Genomic DNA, 18,654 nt, shown 5'->3' on the forward strand with positions numbered 1-18,654 from the left:
ATAACTTTTTTTCTTGTGAATCGTAAAAGCGGGATATTGAGAATTGTGTTCGTGGATCCCAAGCCCACAAAATGATTTTTCAGAACCCCACTTGAGAGTGATGGGCTTTTGAAGAAATAGTGGGAGCGGTTAATGACTAATGTATTTAATGTTATAATCAATGTGCTACATTCTAATTTACATTTTGAATGTAGATGTCAAAGAATCTATCAACCATGATTTTGGAGACAAACAAATTTAATGGAACAAACTATAATGATTGGCTTAGAAATTTGTGGATTGTCCTTGATTTTGAGAACCAGACTTACATTCAGGATAAGTCTCTTCGTAGTACCTTGCGAGAGGATCCACATCTGAAGAATGTGTGACATTTAAAAGGTGGCACAAGGACAACCGGAAGGTTCGCAGCATCGTACTGGCATCGATGACAAACGATATCCAAAAATAGTAGGATAGGCACGATGATGTCGCATCGATAATGCTCCTCATGAAAGATGTTTATGCAGTTTCAGATAGGTGTATTAAATATGCTTCCAGAAAAGCATTTTTTGGTACTAAGATGACTGAGGGATCCTCTGTGCAAGAGCATGGGATCAATATGCTTTTTCTCGTGGAAAAGCTTGAGGATCTTCAAGTTGGGCTTGATAATGACACGTACATTGACGTGATCCTGCAGTCACTTCCTCCCTCTTACGGGTCGTTTGTCGTAAACTACAACATGAATAGGCTTGAGAAGACCATGCACGAGCTGATAAACATGTTGGTCCAATACGAGACAACGACCAAAAAGTGTGTGCCGTCGGTCTTGGTCGAGGAGGCTTCGAGCTCCAAAGCTAAAGGCTAGGGGGCCAAATGCTGGAAGAGAAAGAAGAGAAAGGCAAAAGCTGTTGCAAGCGCTTTGAGTGCTCCTATTGCCACGGTGGGGATGGGCAAAGTTAAAGGAAAGGTGGGTTTCAAGTCAATAAGGGCAAATGATGTCTGTATGCATTGCCGGGAAAAGGGTCATTGGGAGAGGGAGTGCCCTAAGCTCCTCCCCAGTGCAGGTACATTTGTTATTGAGGTTAACATGATAACTCTACTTCTTGGGTATTAGATACCAGCTGTGGAGCTCACATCTGCAATAATTTGCAGGTGCTGGAAAGAAGCAGAAAGCTAAGTAGAGATAAGGTGGTCCTGAAGCTTGGCGATGGCAAGGCTATTGTTGCTGAAGCTGTAGGGATACTCCACTTATCTTTCAGCAATCAAGTTAGGATAGAATTGAAAGATTGCTATTATGTACCTAGCATGATCAAGAATATTATTTTCATTTCATTGTTGGACAATGTTGGTTTTGAGTTTATGATCAATAAAAATTATTTTTATTTGATGAAGAATGGATTTTCACATTTGCTAGGCAAACTTCATAATGGTCTTTATATTCTCCAACAGCATGATTTTCTCATCACTGTTCAAAACAAATGTAAAAGGAAAAATCAAGAAAAAGCATAGATCTGGCATACTAGGCTAGGTCACATCGCTCAAGATAGGATTAAAAGGTTGGTAGACTCAAAACGTCTAGAGACAGATGATTTGAATCACCTACCAGCCTGTGAGTCTTGTTTGAAAGATGACCAAGAAGCCTTTTGTAGGACAAAGCACGCTTGATAGTGGTCTGTTGGATTTGATCCATTTAGACATCTATGGGCCACTGAATACACAAGCTAGAGGTGGATTTTTCTACTTCATAAACTTAACCGATGATCACTCACGATATAGTTATGTTTATCAAATGAGGTACAAGTTTGAGGCCTTTGGAAGGTTTAAAGAGTTTAGACTTGAAGTCGAAAACCAAACTGGTCGCAAAATTAAAACCCTTTGGTCAGACCGAGGTGGTGAGTATTGAAGTGGGGAATTCTTAGATTATCTAAAATAGAATGGAATTCTCTCTCAGTGGATTCCTCCTGGATCACCACAACTTAACGGTGTTTTTGAAAGGAGGAACCAAACCTTGTTGGACATGGTTCGGTCCATGATGAGTTTTACCGAACTACCCTTATCCTTCTGGGCATATGCTCTTGAGACGGCAGCCAAGTTGTTGAACATGACGCCTTCTAGGACTGTGGCTCAGACGCCATATCAGATATGGCACAGCAAGCCTGCATCCTACAAGTACTTGAGAGTGTGGGGTAGCCCTACATACCTCAAGAGAATAGTGGGATACAAACTGAACTTGAGCTTTAGTTTGTGTAGGTTCGTGGGTTATCCTAAGAAAATTGTGGGGTATTATTTCTATGATCCCTCTGAACAAAAGGTTTTTGTCTAGCCAAATGTAATGTTCTTGAAAAAAGGTTTTCCAGCAGATACCCGACGTGAGGAATTGCTCCTTGAGAAATCCAGTGAGGCAATACCTCAAACGGATGTAGTGACATCATCTGCGCCTATAGGTCCCACCTATTTAATCTTGTCCTCCGAAGGTCAACCAGAGTGTCAACAGCCTGAGAGGTATGAATTTCTGGATTTGACTGATCAATTGGATAATTATCCAAAGACCTATGGAGAAAAAAAGTCGGACATCGATTGGGAAAAATGGTTCAGGCCATGAAATCCGAGATGGACTCCATGAGTTCAAATAAGGTTTGGACCTTGGTAGACCCACCTAAGGGTGTTAAACCTGTTGGGTGTAAATGGGTCTACAAATGTAAGTTTGCAGCTGAAGGGGTGGTTACTACCTTTAAGGCCAGACTTATGACGAAAGGGTATACTCAACAACCTGGGGTCGATTTTCAGGAAACCTATTTGCTTGTAGCCTTGGCCAAGTCCATTTGGATAATGCTTGTTATCACTACATGGTATGACTATGAAATATGGCAAATAGACGTCAAAACGGCTTTCCTTAATAGGTTTGTTGAGGAAGACATCTATATGGATCAGCCGGAGGGTTTTGCATTTGTTGGAGAAGAGCAGAAGGTTTACCATCTCCAAAAGTCCATCTATAGTCTCAAACAAGCTTCCCAAAGCTGGAATATCCATTTTGATGAGGTCATACGGGGTTATGATTTCATCAAGAACAACTTTGACTCTTGTGTTTACAAGAAGGTCAGTGGGAGCTTAGTTGTGTTCTTCGTGCTTTATGTAAATGACATCTTGCTCATTGGGAATAATGTTAAGATGTTAGGTTAGGTGACACTAAAGCATGGTTGTCCACACAATTCTCCATGAAGGATTTGGGTGAGGGTTCCTACATCCTAGGTATCAAGATTATCCGGGATAAATCTAAAAGGGATATTAGGAATGACCCAAACCTCGTATATTGAGAAAGTCTTGAAGAGGTTCAAGATGGAAAACTCCAAACGTGGATTCCTTCCTATGAGGCATGGCATCGAACGTGAGCCTTGGATCGACCAGACTGACCATTTTCACCAGTCTTTACTTTGATTAAGTTGTCCAAGAAGCAGTCTCCTAAGACTGAGGAGGAGCTTAGGAAAATGGTTGACATACCCTATACTTCAACCGTAGGCAACATACAATATATTGTACAGTACATGTGTCGGTAAGGCTCACTGGACTGCAGTTAAGACCATATTTAAGAACCTGAGAAGGACTAAAGATATGTTCTTGGTTTACGGTAGTGGAGAGATAATTCTGTAAGGCTATAGTGACGCTAGCTTCCTGTCTGATGAGGATGATGCCAAGTCTTAATCAGGGCTTGCATTCAGGCTGAATGGTAGTGTAGTGGCTTGGAAAAGTTTTAAACAGGATACCACAGCAGATTCCACAACTGAAGTTAAGTACATAACAACTTCAAAAGCAGCTAAGGAGGCAGTTTGGATGAAAAACTATATCCAAGATATGGGTGTAGTGCCTAGCATTGCTGAACCAGTGGTTATCGTTTGTGGTAACAATGGGGCTATAGCACAAGCAAAGAAACTGAGATCTCATTACAGATCCAAGCACATTCTAGACGCTACCATCTGCTTAAAGAGATGGTGGGAAGAGGTGACATTCGGATAGACCGAGCCACATCAACAGAAAATATAACATCCATTGACCAAGCCGGTATCGTAAATTGCTCATGCTCAGCATCTTGGAATGATGGGTTTTGAGGATAATGAGTGATTGGCTTTAGGGTCAAGTGGGAGTTTGTTAGAATAGGTGACCAAAAAGCCAATTGGATTGGTCTTTATGTAGTTTGTTTTGAAAATTTTGGTAATTGTAACATTGTTTATGAATAAAGTGAGTATTCATTATTTGGCAATTTTTTTTGTTGTGCTCACTAATTACGTTTATATGTTTAAAATCACACACAAACCAAATTGTACAACCTATGTAGTTGGGCTGCGCATTAGATGATGGCCATGAAACCAACTTCTAATGGTCAGGTTTGAAATGTTCCAAGTCGAGGACCTCGAAACTGGGCATCGAGAGTTCTATTGAGACTTGTGCTAAAATTGCATTCATTGGATAAGTGTCGTGTTTCATCTGGGATAAACTTTGGACGATGCAATTTTAGTGGGTGGTTGACAGGGTTGTCAAGCCGACTGAATTGACTCGAGGGAAGTTGTCATATGGAAGTTTAGGAAGCTTGGTCGGTATGACTAGATCTTCCTGGCTCCGATAGTACGGGATTAATCCTCGGACTTGGTGAACCATGGCAGTTGCATGCATATAATGGTTGTATCTTGGATCTGACGAAAAATGACCTTATCTTGGATGTGGTCATTTAAACTCCTGTTCAGTGCAATCAGAATATGTAGTGAGGACGGTTGGTACCAAGATGGAATCCGTCACCTATCAGTATATAACAGTAGAGTTTCCTATGCGCTCTAAGATGGTTCGAGCTCTTAAAGTTTGTAGCCAGTGATTGGTTAAGTAGGGAATGTTTCTGTCATCAACCAATGGAGGAAACGTATCTCGAGTTATCGAGCATTGTGTCTAGTCTAGGATGGGAAGCGACGCCCAATTCCATGCCTTAAACTTAGATTAGGAGACAGATGATGGAAGGATCATACCAGTATGGTACTCGAGGGCCTAAATGTTCACGCCAACATTCACCTAGTCTATAATGCCATGGACCGTTGCTAGACGGCCACCCATGGTGACACGAATTTCTGATTAATGGTTAATTAAAAATAAATTAATTTAATTTAATTTAATTAATTATTCTATTGGATACAAATCCAAATCTAGCTAAGGGTGTACTTAAAGTATCACACACAAATTACTATTGAGTTGGTGGAATTAATTTGAAGTTAATTCGATAAGAAATAAATTAATTTAATTGGATTATATCAATACAGGAAGAATATATAAATGATTGGATCATTGATTTAATAATCCATTTGATAGATGGCTCAAGAATTAATTAATTAGATTAATTAATTTTTAGGCTTAGCGGCCTTTAAATTAATTAGATTAATTTATTAGGTTTGGCTTAATTAATTATTTGAATCAATTAATTAGTGCTTGGGCTTAAATTTATTTGATTAGATTACTAAATCTTTGAACTTAATTGGGTTAAAATTAATTTAATTAATTATTATCCAATGGACTTTGATTGGGGTTGATTTAATCAAATTAAATTAAGTCCCTTACATACTTGAAATCCAAGCCTATTTGAGGGAGGTTGGAGCAAGTTAAGAAAGAGTTGAAACTCCTCACCATGATGAGCATGATGGAGTCGTTATTTCATTATGGTTGGAGGCTATATGCATGTGGTTGTATGGGTTGCTTTGGAGGCAAATTTGGTAGACATTCAATTTTGAATTCAATTATATGTGATATACAAAACTACACACATATCCAACATAACCTACCTCCTAAGCCACAAAGTTTGCTCTCTTTTTCTAATATTCTCCTTTTGTTGTATATTGAATTGAATTCAAGTAAAAACATAAAACAATAGTGTTTGTTTGGACTTATTTTTCTTCTTGTTCTTTGTTCTATCTAGCAATAGAAAAGGAACTATATCTATTCTATTTTGTAGTATGAAAAACTTAGAGGAATTCTACTTTGAATTCTCAAGTAAACGGAATGGGAGAACGTAAAGGGAACAACGCATGTTGTTGTTCATCTATAGAAACAAAAAAGTAAAGTTTCATGTTTTGTTCCTATGTTTTTTGTTTCATTCTCTAGCCACTTGTCTAACATGTTTATATATTTACTATTATACTTTTGACAAACACCAACACCTGAAAGTTTCAAATGGAACACCCCTTTAAACCGATATGGCCATAGTCGTATATGTGACCTTAAGAAAGCCTATTGTTTAGTCGTATTAAAGCCTATTTCCTTAAGAAAGGTTTTCAAAACTGTGATATGGCCATACCCTTTTTGTGAAACGAAAGCATAGAGGGTGGCATGCTCATTGTAAGTTTATGTGTTGATGATGTTCTTTTTACAGGAAACGAAGAGTCGATGTTTACTGAATTTAAGAACAAGAGTTTGATATGATTGATCTTAGCAAAATGAAGTATTTCTTGGGTCTTCAAGTCTTACAGAAATTTGGTGGGACCTTTATTAGTCAAAGGAAGTATGCTGAGGAGATGTTACAACAATTTGGGATGAATCAATGTAATTCTGTTCAAACTCCAATTGTTCTTGGTTTTAAGCTTTGGAAGGATGAGGGAGGGAAAAGGTGGAAAAGACTTACTTCATGCAAATTTTGGGATATCTTATGTATCTTACTGAGACTCATCCGAACATGATGTTTGTCGTAGGTCTTTTAAGCACATATATGGAGAATCCTACTCAACTTCATATAAAATTAGCAAAGAGCTTGTTGAGATATTTGCAAGGAACAACTTAGTTTGGAACTTTCTACAAGGGAGGAAGCAATAAACTTACAGCATACACTAATAGTGATTACGTTAGTCATTTGGATGCTAGGAAAAATACCTCAGGAAATGTCTTTCTTTTTAGTTTTGGAGTTGTACCGTGGTCTTCTAAAGCACAACCGATTGTAAGTTTGTCTATGATAGAGGCGGAATTCATCATGGCGGCTTCAAGTTCCTATCAAGCTATTTGCTTAAAGAGGTTACTCATGACACTTGATCAAACTGAGGAAGAGTAGATAACTATCCACTGCGATAGTACGTAATTCTGCAATCAAGCTATCAAGAAATCCATTAATGCATGGACGTAGCAAGCATATAGATGTTCGGTTTCACTTTCTCAAGAACTCGCACAAGTAGGAATGATAGTAATGATTCATTGCAACACCTCGGAACAAATTGCTGATACGATGACAAAACCGCTCAACCTAGATGTCTTTCTGAAGCTATGTGCTCTGCTTGGAGTTTGTGCAAAGAACAGTGTAAACTAAATTCTCTCAGCATTTAGTTTAAAGGGAGGAATTGTTTTGACCTAGTCAATATCAGCCAATAAGTAATGTCCCATATTATTTGGGATTCTTGCATTAGAATAGGCCATTGTTAGCATTAGATTTCTTACTTCTCATATTTTTTGTTTGCCTTGTATGGCTATTTACGGTGAATATTCAGTCAACAACTTTTCTTTCTCTAAAATACCTCTATTGCGAGCTTTGTCATGTAGGCAAAAGGGGTGCTATTTCCATCTAAGGGCCAATGTTATACGCCAATAGAAACCATTTACCATGTCTTTGGACTCGGCCACTGACATATAAGGAGCTATTTTTCAAATACTCCCATGTTTGTGACTCATCGACACACTATACGACAAATCCTCATGGTTAAGGAAATTTGCTTCACCATTTATGTCCTATGGCCCCCATATCCAAAATTTTGTTCTGGTATTGTCTCTTGGTTTTTGTGGCTAGATAGAAATGCAACAAAGTATAGGGAACAACCCCCTCGGCTCAACGAGTGTTTTCTTGGTGACAGAAGCGTCCCTTAGGCGGGCAAGGTGGGCTTGTGGCTAGCAGCAAACTCGCACGGATATGTTGTAGCTGCTGCGCAACTTTATGTCTATGTTCGATGTTCGAGGTGTAGTGTGGCGCCAGCCATGGGTTATTAAATGGTCTGCACTAGATCAAGGTCCCCTCATGTCTTGGAAATTCGGGCATGGGTAATGCTAGTGAGTCATTAGTGGGACTAACGGTCAAATCTTGATAGTATTCCAAGAGGCTTTAGGTGAATGTACAGATGTATTGGCCAACTGTTATGGTACTCGAGTTAAATATGCGGTGGCACGAGGGACATTCCGATTACAGGTTGAGCTAGATGAACAAAAGTTGTTGCACATCATTTCAACCGATCGCACGGGGGACTGTACGCTCAACACTTGCTTGGCCACCTCCAAGCTACGATCAACTCTTGACCTTATGATCCATGCACGTCTATTGTGAAGATAATCAATTAGCTGACTATTTTGTTAGATTGCTTGTAACGTAACAAGGCTCAAGGGAATGGCACACACATGAGATATATGGAACACCAAAGCGAATATTCAGATTAAGCTTTTCTAACTTTAGAAGTTGATGTAAATGGAGTTTTACTTCTCATTTATGCTTTCTGAAATGATAAGAGAGTAAGTACTTTTTGTTTATTTCAGTTGCTTCGAGTCTTGTCTTATAACAAAATCTCTCATTTTGGATTTTAGTAAACGAGCAGTGGTCGACATCGAATCCTCACCTTAGCATAGACGACTTTACCCATAACAAATAATAATAATATATAACGATTGTTTAACTAATTAGTATATTAAACCGGTCCTAACATTTGCAAGATCCCTTCTTCCCCCTGCCATTACTTTAAATTGGTCCCTTTTTAATTCAGCCCCACTGCACATAAATTTATAGAAAAACCTCTTCTATATGTATTCTTATTTAATAAATATCACTATATAATGTACATATGATTAGTTAAATAATAAAATATAGTTTTAAAATAATAAAATATATTTGAGATCTAATAATTTGAAAAAATCCTTACAATATTCGATTGAGAATTATTTCACAAGAAAACGCACTCATAACATCTACATCATGTCAGATTATTGAATTAGATCCACCTACGATTGTTGGATTATGTGAAATACATTAGCAGTTAATGTACTTGCAAAATAATCCAACGACTCTTGAGCAAATCCGATCCAATAGACTGAGGCTATGTTTACTTCTCAGTATGGAATAAAGGGCCTAACTATTAATTTGTGATTGTAAAGATGACTATTTGGGATATGATTAAGTAGTAACCTATTTACTATTTTTAAAATGTTTAAGAGAATATTCATATTTGTTTACGTCCAATATTTACTTGCTATGATTAATAAATGATTCCATTGTTCATCAATAACTTTGCCCACGAATAATACAAAAGAGCACGACAAATCAAATAAATAAAGTTTTCAGATAGTACGCATTGAGCTCTTTCTTCTTCCATCTTTGAAGACATCTTTGCTCCTCATCTCCACAAAGAAGCTGGGCAAATTTCTTTGGACATCAAACAACATTACACAACATTTTACAAATGTCTAGAGAAATAAACAAAAGGGAAATCGGAGTGGTAGATTTCCTTCTGCTAGATATGATGTTATTTAGCAAAATGGCACAACATTAAAACTCAATATTTGGTTAGAAAAAATAGAGAAGTTGTAGACCAGAGCTTAATTGTGTTTACAACAATGGAGGCAAGGACCTGTACAATTTGTAGAAAGATATGTGAAAGAAACAGGAAAACTCCATTAACGAGTTCTTGAAGCAATAGCAGTTGGGTTTATTCAATATCAGTTGTTCTGTTACAGCGTTTGGAAGAAGGAAATATATACAACTATCTGTAACTACTTTTCCCTCCTCTTTAAAGAAGCAACTTTACAAGACGTGTTTGAGAACAAGAGATTATGTGTTATCATTAATAAAAATGTACTGCGACTTATTACTAAAAGAATCGTGCTTTTCTTAAAAACGCTCCAGTGTTTATTGAACGCACTTTGGGCAGTGCGACTTGCTGTGCAGTTGTCTTCCTCGTTAGGCTCCATTCCTGTGAAATGCAGTAGCTTCAGCAGCTTCATCTTGTTAGAAATACTTTTGTATTCTTTACACGCCCCCTTCAAGTTGGACTTATCAAGACATTGATGAGTCCTAACTTAACTGGTAGTGATGAAAATTGTGGTCCTGGTAAGGCCTTCGTAAATAAGTCAGGTGGTTGATTTTCGGACGCTATATGTTTGGATAGGAAGAACCCCTCCTTGTACTTCTCTCAAACTAGGTGACAATCTATTTCAAGATGCTTGGTTCTCTCATGAAAAATGGGACTGGCCACAATATATATGGCTGCTTGAAAAAAATGGAATGGGAGAAGGTGCCAAAACGTGGAAGTGCTTTAGTAAATTGTGTATCCATATGAGTTCACAAGTGGTAGATCCCATACTGCGATATTTTGGTTCTGCGCTTGAACGAGCTACTGTTGTTTGCTTTTTAATTTTCTATGATATCAGTCTATCTCCAAGGAATATGCAGTAGCCTGTTAATGAACGTCTAGTGTCTTTGCATGCAGCCCAATTTGCATCACAAAAGGAATTTAAGTTAAAATTTGTGTCTGCAGCAAAATACAAACCTCTGTGCCTTGTCCCCTTTTGCTATTTGACAATGTTGAGTGTTGCGTTCCATTGCCCTTTGCGAGGGTGTTGCATAAATTGGATCAACTGTTGCATGGCATAACATATATCAGGTCTAGAAAACCCAAGATAAAGAAGTCTTCCTAGGAGTGTTCTGTATTGTTCAGGGTCTGTCAAACGTTCACCTTCACAAGCCACCAATTTTGTACCTGCATGAAAAGGGGTAGTGGCTGCCTTGGCTTGTGAAAAGCCAGCATCCTCCACAATGTCTTTTATGTACTTTGTCTGAGTAAGAGATATACCTTCAGTAGTTCTAGCAATTTCAAGACCAAGGAAAAATCTAGCCTGTCCAAGGTCCTTTATAGTGAATAAGGTATCCAAATAATACTTAATTTCTGAGATAATGTGCTCTGAAAGGTCCTGCAAGTAAGATATCATCCATATATACAAGCAAACAAAACAATCCTGTAGCTGTTAGTTTGGTACACAAGCAATGGTCATGTTTAGATTGAATGAATCCATAAACCTCTAGTTTTGAAGTAAATTCTTGATTCCATTTCCTTGAGGCTTGTTTCAAGCCATATAGTGATTTCTTTGATCTACACACCTATCACTTTGGAATGTTAGACCCTTCACTTGCATGTATAATTCTTCATCTATAGTACCATGTAAAAAAGAATTATTTATGTCTAATTGATGCAAATGCCAGTGAAATTTAGCAACAATAGCTAAGAAGGTTCTAACTCTGACAGCTTTTGCCACAGGTGAGAAGCTATCAATGTAGTCTATGCCTTCTATTTGGTTGTACCCTTTAGCTACAAGTCTGGCTTTATGTCTCTCAATAGAACCATCAGGTTTTATTTTCAGTTTAAAGATCCATTTACAACCTATAACTCTTTTATGTTTAGGCAACTTTGTGATTTCCCATGTTTGATTTTTCTCAAGTGCTTCAAGTTCTGTATTCATAGCATTTCTCCATTCTTCTTTCTTAATAGCTTCTGCATATGTTTTTGGTTCTTGGGGTAAACAACAAGCAGAGACAAAGCATGCATGAGTCGAGGGAGACGGGGATTTTATAGGTATATGTGTATGTTCAGAAATGTTGGAACATATGTAATCTTCTAGTCTAGCAGGTCTAGAAGTTATCCTAGTGGATCTTCTTAACACTTCATTGTGGTTAGCTGCAGTTTTTGTATTTTCTTCCTCATGTGAATCCTCTGTATTAAAATTCCCATCTATGTCTGTGTTAGTCTCAGTACTATCAATAGTTTTTTCATCTATTCCAGCATCTACTTGGGGTAAACAACATGAGATAGGGTCATTTTGAAGTCCTATGTAGGGAAAAGTATTTTCATGAAATGTGACATCTATTGAAACAATTATCATTCTCTTTTCTAAGTCATAGAGTTTGTATCCCTTTTGATTTAAGGCATATCATACGAAGATGCATTTAAAGGCTCTAGTGTCAAATTTAGATTTATTAGGTAGTTTATCAGTAGCAAAACACAAACATCCAAAAGTCTTAAAGCAATCATAATTAACAGGTTTGTTGTGTAAAATTTCATAAGGTGTTTTCAAGTTTAATACAAGTGATGGCACTCTATTTATTATATAGGTTGTTGTAAGGATGGCATCACTCCAAAATATTCTAGGCAAATTTGATTGAAACATTAGGAATCTAGCTACTTGAAGTAAATGTTTGTGTTTTCTTTCAACGACACCATTTTGTTGGGGGTGTATACACATGTAGTTTGATGTATTAATCCTTCTTTCTTAAAAAAATTTTTGCATTGTTGACTCATAAATTCTGATCCATTATCACTTCTTATGGCCTTGATTCTTTTATCAAACTGTGTCAGTGTTATTTTATGAAAGTTTATCAGTAGATAAACAGTTTGTGATTTAAATTTCATCAAAAAGGTCCAAGTAGTTCTTCTATGATCATCAACTATGGTTAGCATATAAGAACATTTTGACAAAGATTTTTCATTACATGGTCCCCAAATGTCCACATGCAACAAATCAAAACAACCTGAAGACAGTGTTTTACTAACAGAGAAAGGTAATCTTTGTTGTTTTGCTTTAGGACAGATTTCACACAATGTAGGTTCTTGTTTACAGTCTTTAACTAATCCGGCATTCTTCAATACATTATACGAAACATGTCGTAATCTTTTGTTCCATATTTCTGATGAGGTACATGGAATACTAAGGGCACATCTTAGCTGGCTTTCAACATAGCTTCTATATAGTTCTTCTCAAAGGATTGTCTACTGAGAACATACAATTTTCCTAACATGCTTGCTACTCCAACCACTTATTTAGTCTTGTGGTCCTGCATAACACAACAAGTTTTTGAAAATTTAAATCTAATGTATGATGAATTACATATTCTACTAACAGACAATAGGTTAAACTTTAAGTCTGGCACATATAGAACATTTTGAACACAGATTTTATTTGAGAGTGTTATATTTCCATAGCATCTTATAGGATGTCTGGAGCATCAGCTAGGTGTATGTATGTGTTAGAAATATTGAAATTAGGCTCTTGGAATAATGAAAGATTATTGCACATGTGGGCCGTTGCACCACTATCCAAAATCCAGGTAGAAGAATCACAGTAATCTGAGGTGGAGTTGTTTGTGATTTTACCTGAAAACTCAAGGTTGCCCATATTGATTGAATTTGAAGTTTGTAACTCTAATCCTGCCAAATATTTCTGTACTTCAGAACTTATGATCTCACTCATTGATCTCCCATCTACAACATTGTGGCCTATCTCCTTAGATTGAGCAGTTGCTGCAAATTTGTTGTTAACAGGTTCTGATTTCTTCCTTTGATCCATCAACGTTTTATACCATTTCGGGTACCCATGTATTTCAAAACAGACATCCTTCAAATGTCCTAAATTACCACAATGTTTACAGATTTGATTTCTTTATCTATAAATGTTTTCTTTTTCTGGAAATTCCTTTGAGTGTCTGGTTTCTTAAAAACTTGCACAGCCATGTTTGGTATGATGTTTGCATTGCCTGAATTGATCTCCCTTTGCTTCTCGATCCTTAGGATCATGGAGTAGGCGTTGCTCACATTAGGCAACGGATCCATCATCAGTATTTGACTCCGCACATGATCATATTCCTCATTTAAACCAACCAGAAATTCCATCAACTGATCTGTCAGTTTGCTATCTGCAGCATCTTTAGAAGCTCCACAGGTGCACAGTGAAGTGTACGAAATGTAAGAAAGTTCATCCCAGATTTTCTTGAGCCTTGAGAAATATGCAAAAATTGTCATTGAACCTTGTGTCAAGGATACTATCTCTCTTTTCAATTTATATATCATAGGGCCATTACTTTGGCCAAAACGATTTTCCAGTTCTATCCAAAGTTCCCTAGCACTATTTGTGTATAGGAAACTCTCAACAATGTTTCGTGAGATGTAATCTTATCTCAACCATTGTTCCATTTCTTTACTGTTTTCTGCGGGTTTTGCACCATCTCCATTAATGAAGCATAGCTTCATTTTGGCCCCCAAAGCGATTTTGATTTACCTCCTCCAAGAGAGATAATTTGAACCATCCAATAAGGTAGTCACAAAGCTCTGTCCTGGATGGTCACTGGCTTGAAGTCTGAACACTTCTTGATCATCTACCATTTCTTGATATTTACAAATTTCTGGCAATTTGATTTGTGTTGAAAGGGAAGCGAATAATTGCTAAGGCAAGGATCGGAGACCATCAATGATGGCTCTGATACCATGTAAAATTTGTAGAAAGATATGTGAAGAAATAGAAAAACTCCATTAACGAGTTCTTGAAGCAATAGCAGTTGGATTTATTCAATATTAATTGTTTTGTTACAGCATTTGGAAGAAGGGAATATATACAACTATCTGTAACTACTTTTCCCTCCTTTCTTTTTAAAGAAGCAACTTTACAAGATGTGTTTGAGAACAGGAGATAACGTGTTATCATTAATAAAAACGTACTGCGACTTATTACTAAAAGAATTGTGCTTTTCTTAAAAACGCTCCAGTGTTTATTGAACACACTTTGGGCAGTGCGACTTGCTGTGCAGTTGTCTTCCTCATCAGGCTCTGTTCCTGTGAAATGCAGTAGCTTCAGCAGCTTCATCTTGCTAGTTACAATGACCAAATGAGGGAGAAGGAAACTAGTTGGAGAAGAAAACTAGTTGAAGAAGAAAATTAGGAAAAAAGGTTTTTTGAAAGCAATAAATGTACTGACATGTTAGGTGGTAAAATAAGAAACATTTATGGGCATGATGGTTTTTTTAAGGGAAAAATGCAGCGCACCCCCCTGTGATATGGACAATGTGTATGATACCCCCCTGTGATATAAAAAATACCAAATTACCTCCCTGTAAAAATTTTATTGGAGCAATTAGACCCTTGCGAGTGGAAGGTGTGGCGCACGAGCCAATATTGCGACTGGGGGCTATATTTCTATTTTTGTTTTGACAATTTTGCCCTTCTTTCATCAAACGAAAGAGATTAAGTGCAAAATACCCCCCTGTGTTAGTGTAACGAGCAAATTACCCCCTGTATTTTTCCCAAATAAAAGTGCAGCAACTTGCTCATATGTTATTGCAATTTCTCCTTCTTCCACTTGTTTCTCACGTTTTTTTCTCTAAAAGCAGAGAAAATTTCAAGGTCATCTACCTCATACTGTATTTTAACTTTTTGGCATTTTTGTGGCTGGATTCCTCATGCTTAAATTTCAGAAATAGAAGTTGAAAATGTACAGAAAAAATAAACACCAACACTAAACAAGATTGACAAAAACATAAAATTGAATTCCATTAGAAAGGATTGAAACTTGATATTTTTTTTACTGCCACATTACAAAAGGAATTGAGTGTCATATTATAGATAGTTTTTTTCACATTTACAAAAGGAGGCCGTTTACCCAAAAAAAAATAAAGGCCATTTACAAGATGAACATGCAGTCTAAACTACTCTTGTTGTCTTCTCTTTTCTCTCTCTTTCATCTTGTCCAAAACTTGTGAAATAGTTGGCATCTTGTTGTATCTCCTAGTTGCAGGTATTGAAGAAGTTGTTGGAGTATCATTCCCCAACAAGGATGCATTTCTAGGGCCTTGATAGCCTACCTGCTGCTGCATTAAATTTGAATTTAGAAAATATTTGCTGCAGCTGGGTTAGTTTGAAAGTATTTTAATAAAGAAAAACATACCTGGGTTGCAAAGTCTGGTGCAGGTGCAAGTGGTTGTACTACATTGTTGTTTTTTCTCTTTTCTTTTGATGTAGCCTGGAAATTGTGATCAGAAATTAGTTTGAAAAAAACGATGAAGGGATAAAACAAAAAGAGCATAATTCATTGAACATGCTTGATGCTACCTTTTTATTTGGTTGCTCTTGGCTTAAAGTGGGGGGGGGGGGGGGGGCTTGAGATCCATGTGGAATTTCTTCTTGAACAGCAACATTTGCCTGCAAAAAAATTAATTTTGTTACATAACAGATTATATGACATATTAAAAAACTGACACAAACCTTGAAAAACTTCGACTTTCGATGTATTTCATTCTTGCAGCTGCAGTTGGGTTGGTTTAAAAGTATTTTAATAAAGAAAAACATAACTGGGTTGCAAAGTCTGGTGCAGGTGCAGGTGGTTGTACTACATTGCTGCTTTTTCTTTTTCCTTTTGATGTAGCCTGCAAATTGTGATAAAAACTGAGTTTAAAAAAAAGATGAAGGGACAAAACAGAAAGAGCATAATTCATTGAGCATGCTTGATGTTACCTTTTTACTTGGTTGCTCCTAACTTAAAGCGGGGGGGGGGGGGGGGGGTGCTTGAGATCCATATTGGATTTCTTCTGGAACAACAATATTTGCCTGCAAAAAAATTAATTTTGTTACATAACAAATAAAAATTATTATATGACATATTAAAAAACTGACACAAACCTTGAAAAATTTCGACTTTGGATGTATTTCATTCTTGCAGCTGCCCTTGTTGTGGCCTATTTGAAGGCATTTACTGCAGGTATGCGTCAATCCTTTTTGCGTTGATGTGTTTGACTGCAGCTCATTAGGGCCCTTTCTCCTCAGTTTCTTAGGTCTGGCCCTTTTCTTTTTAATCTTAGGAGGTTTAAAGGGCTGAAAACTAGTTTTTATGTAATCTTGTGCTCCAGGAACAGCATTTATCATGTCATTATACACTTTGAGGTAAACTGTCTTCTTATAAAAATCATCCACATAATCATCTATTGTAGCCCTTTTTGAAATAATTGCTGAATAAGCATGACAACATGGGTATCCTGTCAATTGAAACATGCCACAACTGCATGTTTTCTTCTCTAAGTCAACCACATACTTGTTCAAGAAGTGGTCATACTCTCCCCCACCACACCACCTAATGAAACAACTTCTTGCAACATGTTGTTGCTTGTTTATCTTTTTTAGGATATTAGGGCAAATTGATCCTCCATACTTCTCCATTCCCTCTCTTTTCAATTGCAACCTAGACATCAATTTTATTCTAATCCATGCAAACATACTTATAATTGGTTTGTCCCTTGCATCAAGTATGTAATTATTAAAGCTTTCACACAAGTTATTCACCAAACTATCACATTTGCTATGAATTGGAAAATGTGATCTTGCCCAATGTTGTGGATTTATCTTTCTTAGCTATTCAGAAGTTGTTTCCACATCAACTTTTATTTTTGGATCAAGTTCTTCAATTTTTTTCATAAAACCCTCAAATTCCCTTATGTTTGCAGTTGAGGCTGTCTTCCAAAAGTATTCTTTCAGTTCAACAGATTTGAATTTCACTTTGAAATTTTCATACATGTGTCTCAAACAAAATCTATGTTCAGCATCTGGCACCAAATCCTTTAAGGCCTCAACAAGACCTTTTTGTCTATCAGAAATAAAAGAGTATTTTGTGGTGCCCAAACCCCCTATTTCATCCAAAAGTTCACTCACAAACCAACCCCAAGTGTCCCTGTTTTCTACTTGTGTTACAGCCATCGCAATTGGGAATATATTATCATTTCCATCCCTTCCCACAGCGACAAGCAGTTGACCCCCATAAATAGTTTTTAAGAAACAACCATCAAGACCTATGATTGGTCTACACCCTTCCATAAACCCCTTCTTTAAATCATGCAGATTGAAATACATTCTATCAAAAATTGGGGGATCAGAATTTTCCAGTTTTTTAAGTATGAGCTTAGACCCTGGATTACAATTTCTGACAGTTTCACAGTATCCCACAACAATTCGTATTGCTTTGCATCATCCCCCTTAATGCTTTGTAAAGCTTCTTTTTTTGCTCTCATCACCTTAAATTTACTCACATCCACATTGCATTTTGATCAAATATTATTTTTCAGTTGTTGAATAGGAATTGTTGGATTATCTCTTATTGCATTTTCAATTCTTTTTGCAAGATAAGATGCACTAGCAAGCCTATTTTCATATATTCTTGCACATGTATGCTTGTCCTTCATTGTTTTAATTTGAAATGTAGGTCCACCTTGTATTGGTGAGGCATGGATCCTCCATTCACAACCCTCCACTTTACATTTTGCAGTCACTCTTGCAGCTTCATTTTTTAAAAATTCAATATCTACCCCATTCCGTATGCACCAATCCCTCAGAGCCACCCTAATCTGTGCAGCATTTTGGAATTTCATCCCGACTATCAGATTTACATTTTTCATTGAATCAGATTCTTTAAAAACAGGGTGCTTTTCATTTTCATTATCATCACTACCTTCTAAGCTAACCAAATCGTCCTCATTTACATCATCACTAGCCCATTCATTTTCTCCAACTTCAGTTTCAACTCTTTCAGGCAATTTTTTTCTATTTTTGTCATGTATCACTCTTTTCAATTTTTTCATCAAGTCTTTTTTTGTTGGATTTTTTGACAGAAAGATGTCATCATCAGATTCACATTCAATATCTTCTAAAACCACACTAGGGGCCTCACTATCACTCCCCTCACTACCTTGCACATAACCCTCATCAGATGAGTCGTCAAATTCCGATGAGAACTCATTCAAAAATCTTTCATACATCTTTCTTTTTTCCTTTTCAGTCATATTTTCATAATTGTTTTGAACTGGAATTTCAACATTTTCAGTTATTGGAA

The 18,654-nt window shown here is 36.9% G+C and overlaps 1 protein-coding gene and 1 pseudogene across 1 annotated transcript; one reads left to right on the forward strand and one right to left on the reverse strand.

Annotated features, from left to right (window-relative positions):
- The first annotated feature begins 478 nt into the window (after positions 1-478).
- Positions 479-844, forward strand: LOC105167820 (uncharacterized). The gene has a single exon (XM_011087638.1). It carries the CDS (start codon positions 479-481, stop codon positions 842-844), a length of 366 nt encoding a protein of 121 aa, XP_011085940.1.
- A 16,339-nt stretch (positions 845-17,183) lies between these two features.
- On the reverse strand, positions 17,184-18,604 carry LOC148787148 (uncharacterized; annotated as a pseudogene).
- Between the last annotated feature and the right edge of the window lie 50 nt (positions 18,605-18,654).

Source organism: Sesamum indicum, linkage group LG8, assembly GCF_026168435.1.
Source record: "Sesamum indicum cultivar Baizhima isolate 11 linkage group LG8, ASM2616843v1, whole genome shotgun sequence".
NCBI lineage: Eukaryota > Viridiplantae > Streptophyta > Magnoliopsida > Lamiales > Pedaliaceae > Sesamum > Sesamum indicum.